This window comes from Poecilia formosa, unplaced genomic scaffold (assembly GCF_000485575.1).
Source record: "Poecilia formosa unplaced genomic scaffold, Poecilia_formosa-5.1.2 Scaffold140, whole genome shotgun sequence".
NCBI lineage: Eukaryota > Metazoa > Chordata > Actinopteri > Cyprinodontiformes > Poeciliidae > Poecilia > Poecilia formosa.
The window spans coordinates 373,603-388,434 of NW_006800079.1; the positions used below are offsets into that span (position 1 = coordinate 373,603).

At 36.9% G+C, this 14,832-nt stretch overlaps 1 protein-coding gene across 7 annotated transcripts in view; it reads right to left on the reverse strand.

The window, feature by feature from the left end:
• The window catches only part of lrp1bb (low density lipoprotein receptor-related protein 1Bb), a 308,534-nt gene that overhangs the window by 117,806 nt on the left and 175,896 nt on the right, over positions 1-14,832 (reverse strand). For all 7 annotated transcript variants that reach the window (XM_016676720.1, XM_016676716.1, XM_016676718.1 and 4 more), the window contains 7 exons: positions 13,618-13,698; positions 13,341-13,511; positions 12,360-12,542; positions 8,557-8,757; positions 6,303-6,548; positions 2,575-2,772; positions 1,331-1,535 (listed from right to left, as the gene is read on the reverse strand). In XM_016676720.1, coding sequence (XP_016532206.1) covers positions 1,331-1,535; positions 2,575-2,772; positions 6,303-6,548; positions 8,557-8,757; positions 12,360-12,542; positions 13,341-13,511; positions 13,618-13,698 — 1,285 coding nt within the window. The remainder of the gene's footprint in view (positions 1-1,330; positions 1,536-2,574; positions 2,773-6,302; positions 6,549-8,556; positions 8,758-12,359; positions 12,543-13,340; positions 13,512-13,617; positions 13,699-14,832) is intronic.

Consider the following 14,832-nt stretch of genomic DNA (forward strand, 5'->3'; position numbering starts at 1 on the left):
AATAAATAAAAATTATACAATTTATATCTCAAGACATTGAGGCAAATTCATAGTAACATTGAATCTGTAAAACAAACAAAAATCTATACATCCTGCAACAGGTCTAGACAAAATTAGTCATGATTATTAAGGTCCAACTCTAAGCACTATTATAAATAAACCAGGCAGGCAATGTGCAAAATTAAGAATTGAAGCAACATTTTTCTTTGTTTTGTTTTGACCACAGTCTATACAGAGCATAAAAACTGAACATTATACTTTAATGGAAGGTTATACACTGGTATTCAACCCTCTCTCCCAGGTCCAATACCCAGCTCAGGGAGCCACAGTCCACTGATAACAGTGATGTTATGTATCCAAGGCAGAGGACTAGCTGCAAGGAGGTGACATCAGGTTACAGCAGCAGCGAACACCATCATTTTCCTTGCCCTACTTACACATCCCTAAATCTTTAAAATCTTTCTCTTACATAAAGAAGAAAACCAAGGAAGGAAAGACAGACCTAATATCTTGTACAACACATTCCTTTCAAATCTGTGGCTGCTGCTGGACAACCTGCAGAATAGATTCTAACAATATTGCAAAGGTGCCACAAAAAAACACCACAGCGAGGTTTTTTAGGTTGACAGTCACTCAGTCCAGGACAGGTTGAGCATCAGCCCTGCTGTGTCAAACCGTACTTTGAAGAAGTACCGGGACAGGGAAGCTGATGAAATATGATATGGATATATCTAAGTACAAGAAAATGTACTTTCAAATTTGTTTTAAGACGATGCTAATAAGAAAAAAAGTTAGACCACTATACAATTCACATCACTGTGCCTCATTCCAATAGGTCTTTTTTTCAAGCTGGAACTCTAGTCTTACTAACTGTTTCTGGCTAAGCAATATTTGGTGTAGTCCGTCCTCTTTTTGCTGACAGCAGGGAGAATAAAACGTTTGCTGTCAGACACAGATGGCTTTATAAACAAGCTCCTTGTCCTACTCTGCAGGGGAAATGAGGGCTGAATTTTAGGAATTGTACCAATAGGGGACCAATTCAAAAAAGGACAAGGTATTGCCTTTGCTTTTTATCCATAATAGCTGTAGTGTCGAGCAACAGAACTTTTATGGAACAAGAGCAAATGAGTAGTAGATTATCTGAAAGGGTTGAAATGGTATTGGATTATTTGCTCCATGCAATTTTGATGTTCAGGAAAAAGAACCAATGCATTATGTTTAATGTATTCTATAAGACCTTGACTCCAAATCCTACGTAAGAAGCAAAATACATTGAAGTTCTCATGTGCTGAATTATTTCTGGTGCTAGCAGCAGTGGGAAAAAACATACCCCTGTCCTGGGTCGAGAGCGATGGCTCGTGGATGCTCCATGCCTCCCGCGATCAGAGTGGTCCGCATTTCTCCGTTAAGCTTGGCTACCTCGATCTGGTCCAAATTGCTGTCAATCCAATAGAGTTTCCCTGTAATCCAGTCCACAGCCAGGCCCTCTGGGGTGGCTAACCCATGCTGAACAACCACCTCAATACCTGCCACTCCTAAAACAATATTGACAAGACAATAACGTGACTGTACTGCAGTGACTTTGAATGAATTCATAGAAGATGGGATGCAGGGGAATGCTATCCATCAGATAAAAGAGTGTTGGGAGGTTGGATGTAGCCATTTGACAATGGGGGGAAACCTGTCTGGTGTTTTATGAAGGTTTCTTAAAAGAGTAGAATAGACCAAGCCGAGAGGTCAGTTCTGCAGCTCCACAGACGGAGAAAAACTACCATTCACAAAAATACAAAGAGTAAGTTCTGATTCTATTTCAAGGACAGATAATATACCACAATACGGGTCTTTTGGCTCAATATTTTTCAGCTTGATCATGAGGATAAAAATGATATGAACTTCATGGGAGTGAAGTGCAGAACTGTGAAAATGTACTGCCTCCTTTAAAAAAGGTTTTATGTTTTTTTGTCACACCAAAGAGCTTGAATTCATTAAGTACATTTTACTATCACATAACAATAACCTGAATAAATACAAAGAGCAATGCTTAAAGGAAGGGCATACTACCCAAAATCGAAATGCTCACTTTGTACATCATAATTTAAATGTGACTAACCACAAAAACAGAGCTGAATTTCATGAGCTGCATACTGTTAGAACTGCAGAATCAAGAAATTACATAAACATAGCCTGTTTGACAGCATGAAGTAGACTAAAATGATCTAAATGCAATACATAATGTGCCTTTCCAAAGAAATTCAAGAACAGATTAGAACTGCTTTATGGTCTGGAAATAAAACGCCCCTTTGATAAAAGAAAACTTAATTTTAAAACTTCTTAAGTGTCATAAAAACTAAATTCTGTAAATGTGCAAAACATTTTTCATTGTTATCTGTAAAGACGTAAGAATATATATGTATCTCTGTTAGCGTTTTGAAACTATGTTGCGACAAATCTAGAGAAAAAACAAAAATCATAAAACATGGATTTTTAAAGTTTAGACATAAAAGCACAGCCTCTTTCAAGTACATAACAAGTTTTCATGTACATCGATGCCCTTGTGTGTGCCCCAGTGCATACCACCCGTCTCCGAGAGCCTTCCTCTGTAGATCTTATCTTCCACCACGTCTGTCCAGTACAGCAGGCTACGGTTAAAATGGAAGTCCAAAGCAATTGTGTTCCTCAGTCCTGGCACCAGCAGACTGTAGTCTCGCTTGTGAAGGTCTATTCGTCTTATCTCATGTCGGATTGAGAAAATGATGAAAGCTTCAAAAGGATCTAGTCGCAGAGAGACACACAAAAAACAACCGCAACAATTTTTCTTATTTTTTCTTTTTTTTTCTTTTTCCAAAGACACGATACAGAACATCAGGTGGCGAACAGAGATTTTCGGACTAGATAACAAATTGTGCTTGTCTTCTCTGGAATCCATCATGTTGCAATAAACAAGTACAGTCCTTTTTATGCAGATAGGAATTCAGGTTTTGATGGGTCCAACTATACAAATGCAGTGCGAACTTGTACTAAAATTACCTTGGAATAAGACATTTACAAAAAAGATGGAATCAAAATACAAAAAAAAAAAGGAATGTTCATTTTATGCAATATACATATATAAATGTATGTATGTGTAAGGCTTAGATGTTCAACTGTAGATCATTTTAAAGGTGTATTGCTTTGTTGGAGGATTTACAGTCCTAGCTGCCACAGGCCAAATGCAAGTAATTACAAAACATTGGCCAGTTTGCAATTTAAACAGGCAATTTCTACAAAGGGCCTGTTGGGAGCAGAAATGCACCTGAACCGCTGCCAGACTGGTTCAAATAACAATACTAGAAGAAGAAAAACTGAGTTGTTGAGTGACATTCCTGGTGTAATGCAGTTGGTAAAAAAAACAACAACAAGAACAAAACTTTTTGTTAGGAAGAACTTAAGGATGATCTCAAAGTTTTTGTCACACTGCCACCAAACGAGCCATGTTGACGGATTGATCGGTGTGTGCTGTTTATCACATCTTTGACTTGTGTTAAAGAATTAGAATAGACAACTGGATGAGCATCGTCTTGCTGTTTAAAAAGTACCTGTTGAAAATAGCAATCTTTAAACAGGTACTGAACATCCTTTCTAATAAGTCCACACTTTTCTTTTTGAAAGAAAATAATATTTCCACCTGTGACTAAGTTGTGTTGTTTGAGGGCAGCTGGAAAACCCCAAAAATCTAGTTACGTTTAAGACATCAGCTCTGGACCAGCTCTGTTAAAATTAACAATGTGATTTTACATTGTTATTGGGGAACATTAATAAAGTAGTAAAAAGGCTAAATTTACCTCTGATGATTAATTCTATTTATCATATTCTCCTGTGTAAGAAAGCAATTTGTAACTAAATCAGTATCCATCTGATTTTTTATAGGAATGTTCTAATTTAAAAGCAGAAGTTGCTTTTTTTTTATTTCTTTATGCAAGCATATTTTTTAATACTATTTATTCCCAGTCTGATGGCTTGCGTAGTAAAAATGGTTTCAAACATATTTCAGCAGTTTAAACCACCATGTGGTGCGCATTAATATTCAGCAATTTCAGCCAAAACAATTTGTTGCCAAACATATGAAAATAATTTCCAAAAGAAGTAGATAGATACAGTTGTACATGCAGTCTTTTGAGGAATGTGTTTTGCAGGGGCTCAAAAAAGTTGCTAAATCTTACTGCAGGTTGATGATAAACAGTGTCTGAATATTAGGCCTCCATGACTCTGCCTGCAGTGGTTTGTTTCAATCAGGAAGATTACTTCTACCTTCAGTGTAGCTCCTTTTCTTGGAAATGTTTGCTCTACCTAAATTCAATATATGACACCCATCTAAAACGCAACTACTTATAAAAACATATATTTTCAAAGCAACTTTTTTGTAAGCCTCATGTTCAAAACACTTTTAAGGCAGCAGAGCTGTTTGCACACAAATATAATGAAAGCAATGTCCTTACTTTAGTCACTTGTTAGCAAACCAGCGACAATGCTTTCAGTGAAAAGATTTGTACAAACACGTCTTTTATCACTGAGATGTGAAAAGCAGAGAAAGAACATGTGTGCCTGGGACTTCACAATGAATCTAATAACACCTTCTTCAACGTGAAATTGTGATATTAGTTTGCATGCAAAGACTGATGTTTGATTAACAAGTAGAGTCCCAATCAGCTTCAAACTAAAAGATGGTGTATTATTTTCGCGTGTTAATGTATGATTAGAGCTGCAACTGCTATCCATCCCGGAGTGCAAGACAGAAGCAAGTCATCAAAATGGGGTCCATAAATCAGAATGTGACAAGCCAACAGCATCTGCGTCCCAATTGTATTTCAAGAGCTTTCTAGCAGTCTCATCAAATGGATTATCCAGTAGCAGCAATCAGTGGAGCAGACTCGAAATTTTTGATGTAAGGCAAAAAATGTGAAACAAAATTTTTGATAACTCATCTGTTTTGGGGATAAATATCTTAATAGCCAAGTAAACCATCAAGCTTTATAGTTTAGGAAGACATGTTTCCCTCAGTAAGCATCAATGCAGATAACAGTGGTAGGACTCATCATCACTATGGTGCATCTTAAAATTCTGAAATAATTTAGTTCAACCCATTCTAAATCAGCATTCATTTCTGCGCTCACAGTCACCTCTCCACCTTTTCAGCACTCACATGGCCAAACAAAAAATGTGTCTGTTCTGCAGTTTGACTTGAATTGTTTTGAAACACCGAGTGCATTAATAAGTTTCATTTTTTATAAAAAAAAATAGGATCAGATGTTGACCAGCTTCAGTTCACCCAAGTAGTTGACCTGGCTGTTGGAAACTCAAACAGAGCAATCTTTTCAACTGAGTTGTTAAAAAAATGAAGTCAGCAGAATCACAAAAATGTAGGAATGGAGCAGAGTCGCCCCGTAGTGGCACTACCAGCTTAAAAGGAAGATAGTAATCTGGAAATTATCTATTTGTCTAAATTAAGTAAGCGTTGCCTATTGCTGTTGTTGGGGCAAAACTTTATTGAAAGTACAGTTGGCAAGCTGAAAGAATGGAGCAGAATATGCGTGAAGTACTGCAGGCTAGCTAACCAAGCTAAAGGTGATGCTAATTAACCACCTAATATTAGCTTGCAGCGTCACTCAAAGAACAGAAGGGCAAGGCGAGAAATATTACTTCCATATTAAGTGTGTGTTTATTATACAGTACATTTTACTCAAGCCTTCCAACTGTGAGTCCATCTGTTGGAAATTGTCTTAAAACTATCTAATTATGTTGTGGTCTCAATCTTTTACTTTATTTCATTACTTGTGACTGAAGTGAAACTTACTACTTGGTGTTTTTAAATATGTCAAAGCCTATGTATACATCGAAGTGCAACATGTAACTTTGTTTTTTTTTTGGGTTTTTTTAAAGCAATAGTAAAACCCAGTTGTACAGTGATTGCTCTGTCACACACATGCTAGGTCGCCTGCACTCCAAATGTAAATAATTAATGACCACTCAAGGTAGGAAAGCGAGAAAAAAAAAAAAAACATTTTTGAGAGAAATCTGATTCGGCTAAGATGTGACAGGTGACAGCATGACAAAAAAATAAAGATAGGAAATCAAACACAACTGTTAAGATTTTCACAAAGCTAATATCTGCACTTACAAAGAAAACCTACAGAATTAAAGCTCATAGAGACGCCCTAACATAAAACTCAATTTTACAACAGAAACAAAAACAAAGCAGCAACCGCATAGCAACAAAACAGCCAGGGGCATCATGAAACAAACATTAAAAAGCAAGCCTCTGTTACCTGTGCTGTGACAGCTGTCTCCATCTGCATCGAGTATCCATCCAGAATAACAGGAGCACTTCACCGTGGTCTTGTACTGCTCACACACCTGACTGCACTTCAGGTGACGGCTGCAGTAGTCCACTGCCTCGCATGTCTTGTTGCTTGAATCCAGGTGAAGTCCAGGGGGACAGGAACACACAACTCCTTTCCCCGGTGCCACCGTGCACTGGTGACTGCAGCCCCCTCTGGCTACGAGACACATGTCTGGAGAAAAGAGACAGGTAAGCAGTTCTCGGGTAAACTGCCTCAGACAGAATAAAAACTGAATTCTAGAAGATTGGGAATGTACTTGTCAATGTTTGGACTTAAATCTGAGCTCAAAAAGCTCAAATTTTGCTAAAAGTTAGCTTATATTCCTTAACACATAAAAAATGCAGGTTTTCATAAACTCTTAATATCAATGTTTTGATGGGTTTTGATTACATAACCAGTCATAAAGTTTAGGCAATAATTGCTTTGTAACATAAGAGCTGCTTTTTTTAAAAAAAAAAAAAAAGAAAATGACATATAGCTGTATTGACTCAGATTCTATTTATTGGATATTAAAATATGATTTAAGTGTGATGGAAAATAAAATAGATGAAATATGTAAGGGTCAAATACTTTTCCACAGTACTCTAAGTCTCTGACTTTCCCAAAAATAAAATAGAGAAAAAAACTGACCCGGGGTCTCTTTATACGCCTTAATTAAGACTGTATTTTAGGATGGAATAAGATTATCCGCTCTAATCACCAAGAAAAAAATGTTTCTTGTCATGATTGTTACTGCGAGGTCTGAATCATGCTGAACTGGTCTAAATCAAGCAGACCCTTGAGGTTCCACTGAGCATAAACTAATAGCCTAAGATGAGCCAGCAGCCCACTTTTTGAGCCACAATAGCACTTCAGGGTCCTGCAGGAGCCCACTGAGGATTGGTTAGCAATGCTCTAGAAAATGAACCTCGATGTTTACACTACTCACTTTAACAGATTAAATTGCCACTGATAGTCACATGAGGGCATATTTTTGGTCTCTCTGAAGGCTTTTAGTGCACATTTGCCATTACCAGGAAGGAAGATTTTCTTTATGTTGTGTCTTGGGTCTCAGAAACAACAGATGCTGGTAACTTGTCAAGCACCAAGCTGCTGTGTGTGGAAGAAGGGGAATATAAAAAGACTGTGCTGGGACGCTTTCAGCAATCCGAACATCGTTTGAGAAAGAACAAGACAAACATTTTAAATAAGATATTGTTCAAGTCACACAATGCCCATCTGGAAAATGGACCAGTTCAAATTAAATTTTAAAGTTACATTGCGCAGATATTATTTTCACCCTGGGAGGTTGTCTTTTTACAGTGGCTTGCAGAGTATTCACAAATGTGAAACATTTTCACATTGTTTCAAGTTAAAACCAAAGCTTGTATTTTTAGGAATTATGTCTGATGTTGGATTGTAGCTAGAATGCCTAAAGATGTAGTATTTTCTTCAGCGTGCAAAAACACCATGTGTGGAGGAAAAGCTAAACATATTCATACTACTTATGGTGGAAAATGTTGGTGGTAGAATCATATTATGGGAATACCTTTCTCTACTTGACTGCTGATGTTCATAAACTGGTTCTGCTCAATCTGACTGACACTGAACTATTTTTGCAAAGAAGGATAATCAAAAAAAATGGTCTGTTAGCCTATCACATAAAATTAAAGTTTTATTTAGAATGAGACAACTTGAAAAAGTTGACTAAGTATTACAGCTTTTAAAAGGCTGAATGTTTTTGTTCATGTTTACGCTCTGTAGAAAATTGAAAATATAAAAAGTTCACAACTTAGCAGAAAAAAAGAAACTTTTTCTACTTCCGTGTCAACAGATGCTTAAATGTGTCGTTTTGCTTTCAGGATAATGCACAGAGCAGTGAGGGTGCATTGGTTATTGTACTTGGCTACTGTTGACTTGCCAGCAGAGCTAAACCCATCAGACACCTTTGGGATGAATTGTAATGCAGCCTGTGAGCGTGATTTAACAACAGGCATTGAAAACCTTGGTGAGAGCCTTCCTGGGGCAGTGATGGATGTTACAACAGCCAACATAATCAAGGTGGTGGAAAGAGATTTTCAGTAATCACCTGTAAAGTTTGCTATTCCCAATTCTTTCGGCAGAGTAACTATTTAAGGAAATTTTTCACCTAAAGGGATGTGAAGATAAGATGCAAAACGATAAGACAAAAAAAAATTACCACAGATGGGTCCTTCATCCGAACGGTCAGCACAGTCGACTTTGCCATTGCAGATCTTATCAGGCGTCAGGCAAACCGAGCTATCGTTGGCACAAGGGTACTTTGGGGGCTTGCAAACAGATGATTCGCAAGACTCTTCATCGGATCGGTCCTCACAGTCAATGTCTCCATCACATACCCAACTCTTTGTGATGCACTTGCCTGTAAAGTATGAGAGGCTGAGGTTAACAGAGGCAGTTCAAACTTAAGCGTCTCAGGTAAACATCAACTTGTTTTCCTAAACCTGTTTTAGGGTTCAGGCATTTATTTCTGTGCTGAACTTACTTTTCTAAACTTGGCCCATTTTCTGACAAGAAACTGCTTGACGTTTTAGCTTTTCTCTAACTATAGATACTTAAGAGGTTTAAAAAAAAAAAAAAAAAAAGGATGCCGAGGCCATGCAGATTTTGAGTTTAAGTTGTCATTGCTTGTCGTTTAGGCGTGATCTCACTTTTAACATTTCATTTTGTACTTGTGGGATTATAGCCAGATAACAATTGTGTAGTTAAATAATTTTAGCTACAAGTGTCTAATTTTATGTGAGATTGCATAAACAATCAAACCTTTCCATCTTTAAAATATAAATGAAACAATGGAAGGAGGAGTGAATGAATGGATCCAAGTGAGCTGGTTTGTCATCAATACTAAGGGTTGTTTGGACACCAGAAAGCATCATTTATTTTTCCAACCACGGAAAAAAACGTCTGCAGAAGTTAATCTTTAGTTAATCAAAATCAAAACATTTTTGCAGAAGACTTTCCATCAGTGCTCATTACTGGTTTCTTTTACACAATTAAAAGGTAATGATTCCTTACATGTTGTTGTAACTCAACTCAAGGTACTCTATTTTCTAAGAACGGGTAAAAACTTTATTTTTCAATGTGGATTTATAAATCTAACATTTTCATGTCCAGGAGGGTTTTTACACATCCCATTGTCTTCCATACAGAACGATTCAGATCACCAAACTGATTAATATCAAATAAGCATAATTTGCATAAAGAAGGGTGTGCTTTCATTTACTCAGGGAAAAACTAGATTCCAACCAATATCTGTTTTGGTCACATCTGCCAAATTTCAATCTACAATATCACTAAGACTTTTTGGAAAAAAATTGGTTGACTAACAAGACAAACATGGAACGTTTTAGAAAGTACACCTGACAAAAAACTAACGGCAAAAAACGTCATGCTACCAATCAAACATTGTCTTGTTGCTGCGGCGGCAACAAGATATTTTGCCAAAATTAATGGGGCTGTGAAAACTCCACAAAATCCTGAAAAAGGATGTGTGAATGACCGTCCATCACTCTCTCATTCTTCCTGCAATGAAGTTAAATCAAAACAATTCTTCAAAGAACAGTTGGTCAAAAATTCTCCACAGCGTTGCAAGAGACACATTGTTACCACCAATGCTGGTTACTGTTGCTGTCTAGGGTCGTACAAACAGTTGTTAATTTTAGGGGCCAATTACTTTTTTACAAGCAGCCAGATGCATTTGGATAGCTTTTTCACCATAATAAAAAAACATAATTACAAAACTACATTTTGGATTTGCTCAGGTTATCTTTTGCTTAAAATTGGTTCAGTGATCCGAAACACTTAACCGTGACAAAAAAACAAAAAAAAGGATAAACCAGAAATATATTCAGGGGGATAAATACTTTTTCAAAGCGCTGCATGTAAAACTCCACACTGTTTTACCCAAATTGAACTTGAAGGTTTTTGCATATTGCCAGTGAAAGCACTCATCTCTTGTGGAGAGGACAACAGCACCAGTGCAGAGAAGTGTGACACAGTGGAATTAGAGTAATTAATAATTGTGTGGTCTAATCAACCCGTCACCATGCAGCATAGCCTCCGTTCTTGATAAAAGCTGTCTGGGGAGAAACAGCAAAAAGGTGAAGGGCAAAATTCAGAGTTAATTCTGGCCTTACTGCAAATACTTGATATAAAAAACATACCAAGTTTGAATAGATGGACTCAAAACTGCCTAGATTAAAGATGTCCTGACTGTGGGAACAATAGTTAGTAACACAGAAATAAAAATAAATTAAAAAGAAACTATGGAAACAAGTATATAATTTTTTTTGTTTAATATAAAATAGGTGATGTTGAAAACAAATGAAGAAATGGGACGGGTCATGGGAAAAGTAGGAGCACGTTGCCACAGCATAAACAAAGAAAAATAAGAAAAAACATACATTTCTGATAAAATTGTGAAAGCTCACATTTGTATGCACACCTTTCCAGTGGGGTGTGGGGTTACTGAAAAGTAATCCAAATGAACAGCCTTTGTTACCACACCCATGTCGATGATCAGTTTTGGGGACAATTTTTTTCTGAAACTTTGAGGGTTTTTTCCTCACTGATCTGGTTTCCAGAATGCCGATATTTAAATGGGCATATCTCCTTCATTTATATATATATATATATTTTTTTTTATGTGTTTGACATCACTGCAAAGCTTAGAACACACACTTTCTGAATCTGTAAATAACTCAAAGCGCCCCCGGGAAGATTTGTTCCTAGCTTTGTCTTGGCCAGTCACAAATACTTGGATTTCCTGCTTTGAGAGAAGCTGGCTGGAGAAAAAATGATCTTAAGTTTGCTGATATCTTGTTACATTTTCATTGTGATAGTTTGACAGTTTGTAGATAAACGCAAAAAAAAAAAAAAAAAAAAATGGTGTTATACAGGAACACGGTAAATCTGCAAGCCTTTCAATCTAAGAATGAATTACAAAGTGCTTCATAATGTTAATAGATTGTAGCCTGGACATTTATGTCTCATTAGCTTTATGGAAAATGTATTCAAAAAATATTTTTGATGAAACCATAAATAATTTTTACATTGCATCTATGTGCCAACTCAGCCTGTATTTCTTATCAAGTTAATTTGCCATTTTAGTTTTCTTATTCTTCCCTTTTAGAAACTGCTTCTGGCCTAATGCTTCTGAGTTTGGCAGTGTCTATTTTCTTGAGAAAGTAATTGAGGGCGTTATTGGCATTAATTAATTTTGACACTATCTGATATTCTTTCCCACTGAATGCAGTCTTGCCTTACAATCTTTGTGCCTAAGAGTGTCTCTTTCCTGTACAGAGGAATTAATGTGACCAATGCTTTCTTAATTTTATTTGCTGTTCTTGTTCTACTTTCCCATAAATAAAAAAATATTCCTAACCCAATGCTTTGACCCGCTTCTTCTTTTCTACATGACTTCTTACAACTTAGCTGGTTGCCGACAGCCATTTATACTTATACTGCTAGACAGTAATTCATGTTACAAGGAAGTGGTTTCTCTCCACTGTCGCCTCATACGTGCAAATAATTCTTGAACATTTTAGCTTTTAGTATTAAATGCCAAAATGAGCGTGATGTACTCATCTTTCAATGTAGTTAAACAATATGAATTTGATTAAATGATTGCCTTGAACAGGAACAAATTGAATTGATTTGAATTCCATTTGGACCAAGATTTGCAATGATTGGACTTGTTGTCTTGTGAAGGGCCTTAAGAGGACATTAATTCTGAATTGAAGCTTTGTTTTCAACAGGATTAATTTAAATTAAATGCAGTTTGTTTTGTCTTTTTCCATGCATTGCTTAATGAATATTACTTAAATGAAGAACAAGGACAATATTTGGTAACATCTGAAAACGTAAGATTAATTAATTGACCAATAACTACCCAGCAAATACAGCTGTTGTAGTGCAGTTAATTTTTTTTTGGATAATTTTTACTTCTGAGATTCCATTGACAACCTGTATCTTTGCAGGTGAACTTGGCCTTCGGGTCACACATCCTTTTGGTGCCCTCGCAGTCTTTCTCATCACTTCCGTCCTCACAGTCCTTGTCTCCATCACATCTCCAACGTTCAGGGATGCAGGTTCCATCCTCAACACAATGGAACTCATCCCCACTGCATTCAATCACAGGTGGGAGCACTGGAACAAAAGTAATCCAACAATTAATGCTTCACAGTTCCATTCAGTAGCATCACAACACTGAATCGCACAACAGTAATTGGCTTGTTATTTTTGTTTGTTCGTTTTTTTTTGTTTTGTTTTGTTTTGTATTTAGAAAATATTCTTTTAACATTTCAAAAGATCTATTTATTGTCGCAGCCTTTTGTTTATGGGAAATAGTTCAATTCCAAAGTTTGTTCGAGCTTGCTGCTTTGTTTAGTAGTGGGTTACTAAGTCAGCAATGGAGGATTTATTGAAATATAAAAGACATTTGCATCATTGTTCTGTTTAATAATACGAGCATGACAACAAGTTCCCACAGGATGTTAATATTTTTACTTCTGTTTTTCACATAAAAGAGTTCTGAATCACAACATGCCAAGAAGATAATGATTTGAGACATCTATTGTGTGGTTTAGGTATTAAGTTGAAATCACAATTGATCATTTGCTTCACTAAAACCAAAACCTGGCTTTTATTTTCTCCGTCCAAACAACAAAGATGTAACCTAATCTCTTTCAATCCACTGAATAGACGCAGTGAGGATGGAGAGCGCAGCAGTTTATTTCAGAGTAGTGTGATGAATTATCTCCACATTTTAGTGACAAGCAACTGAGCTGTGGTCCTTATTCTAGTGTTGGATTAGCTCCATGTAATAATTCGATTATATAGTTCAACTCCCATTGGTAAAAGGTCTAACTATAGCTTTCTTTGCACAGTCAAAATTAAATAAATAAACCTAATCAACCCAGTTTAAAGAGAAACAGACATTCTTACATGCAGGTCCACCTCTGCAGGTTGTGTTCTCATCGCTGAAATCCCCACAGTCATTGTCACCATCACAAGCCCAGTCTGCTGGAATACAGCGCCCACTGGTACACTGAAACTGAGTGTTTGAGCAGGTCTGCATGCAGCCCACTTCATCACTGCCATCGCCACAGTCATCATCTGCGGACAAAGACAACATTCACAAAGAATATCAGAGGTGACGCGTTTAATACTACTCAATGGGCATACTTGTTAACGAGAAAACTGGCTGATTAGTTGCGCTCACCTGAATCGCAGTGCCACTTGACACTGATGCAGCGTCCATTTGAGCAGCTGAATTCGGTGAGTGGCTGGCACGTAGGGAAAGCTGGGGAAAAGGAGAGGAAAAAACTGTTTGTCAAATTAAAGAGAATCCAGCTTGTATGAGTGGTTGTCTAGGAATACTCTAAATTGGCATTGTATGCTTTCATAATTTTAGAAAAAGGACGGTTTTCTGACCTAATTTGCACTGTGCTTCTCCTAAATTCAATTTACCTACAAGAATATTCCTTAAGAAATGTGTATGATGCAGACATTTGTATCATATGTGGTTCATAACACCGTAATCAATATTTCATATCTGGGTATAGGGGCTAAATTTAGCATTAAAATAGCTTCATGAACCAAACTTTTATTTGGATGTTTTATTTCAGGGGTGAGACAGTCTTTGCCTGAGACTATTGTAGGGTTTAAACAGACTAGTTCAACTCAAGGACAAAACACCAAAACACAAGCTCTGCACAGTGTGCTACATGCAGTCTGCTGCAGCGATGAATGTTGTGACCTCTACATTAGGGACACAAAACATCAGCAACGCAACACAGAAGAGACACCTAAATTGCGTGGTTCATCTTCATCTCTGGGATGAGGGAAACTCTTTTGAAGGTAACAATATGCATGTTTTGGACATGGAGGACAAGTGGTGTGAGAGAGCAGTTAAGCATCCAAAACCAAGTCTAAACAAAGAGGTGGCCTTAGCTTGGAGCTTCTTCAATGTTACAGTGCAGCCTTGAGTCATTTACGCCTTCTGAGATGAGACCAGATGAACTCACATGTTAGCATGATTAAGGGATATATTTGAATCATTAAGTGATTCGTGTGAGCTTAATGAACCTATGAGTGTGACTGTTTTCACTATAATTTATAAGCTTGACACTTCTAAGTCATGTTTAGAAGAAAAGTAGTGTTTTGGATTATGGTAAAACGTTCAAGAAAAGAGGAGAAGTCCAGTTGCCTTTCATTTTAAACCCTTTGGATCACAATGTCTTGGGTGGCTAAGAATCTACACCAACATAGCACCACATTAGCTTCATTAATCACAAATCTTAAATCCACTGCAAAGCATCAGCTTTGTGAACCAAAGCCCTCAGAAAGCTAGGGTAGGGTTCAATTAGCAATCAAGAAACAGCTCATTAAAAATGTAAGCATATTTCTCCAGAGTATATCTATATCTATATATATA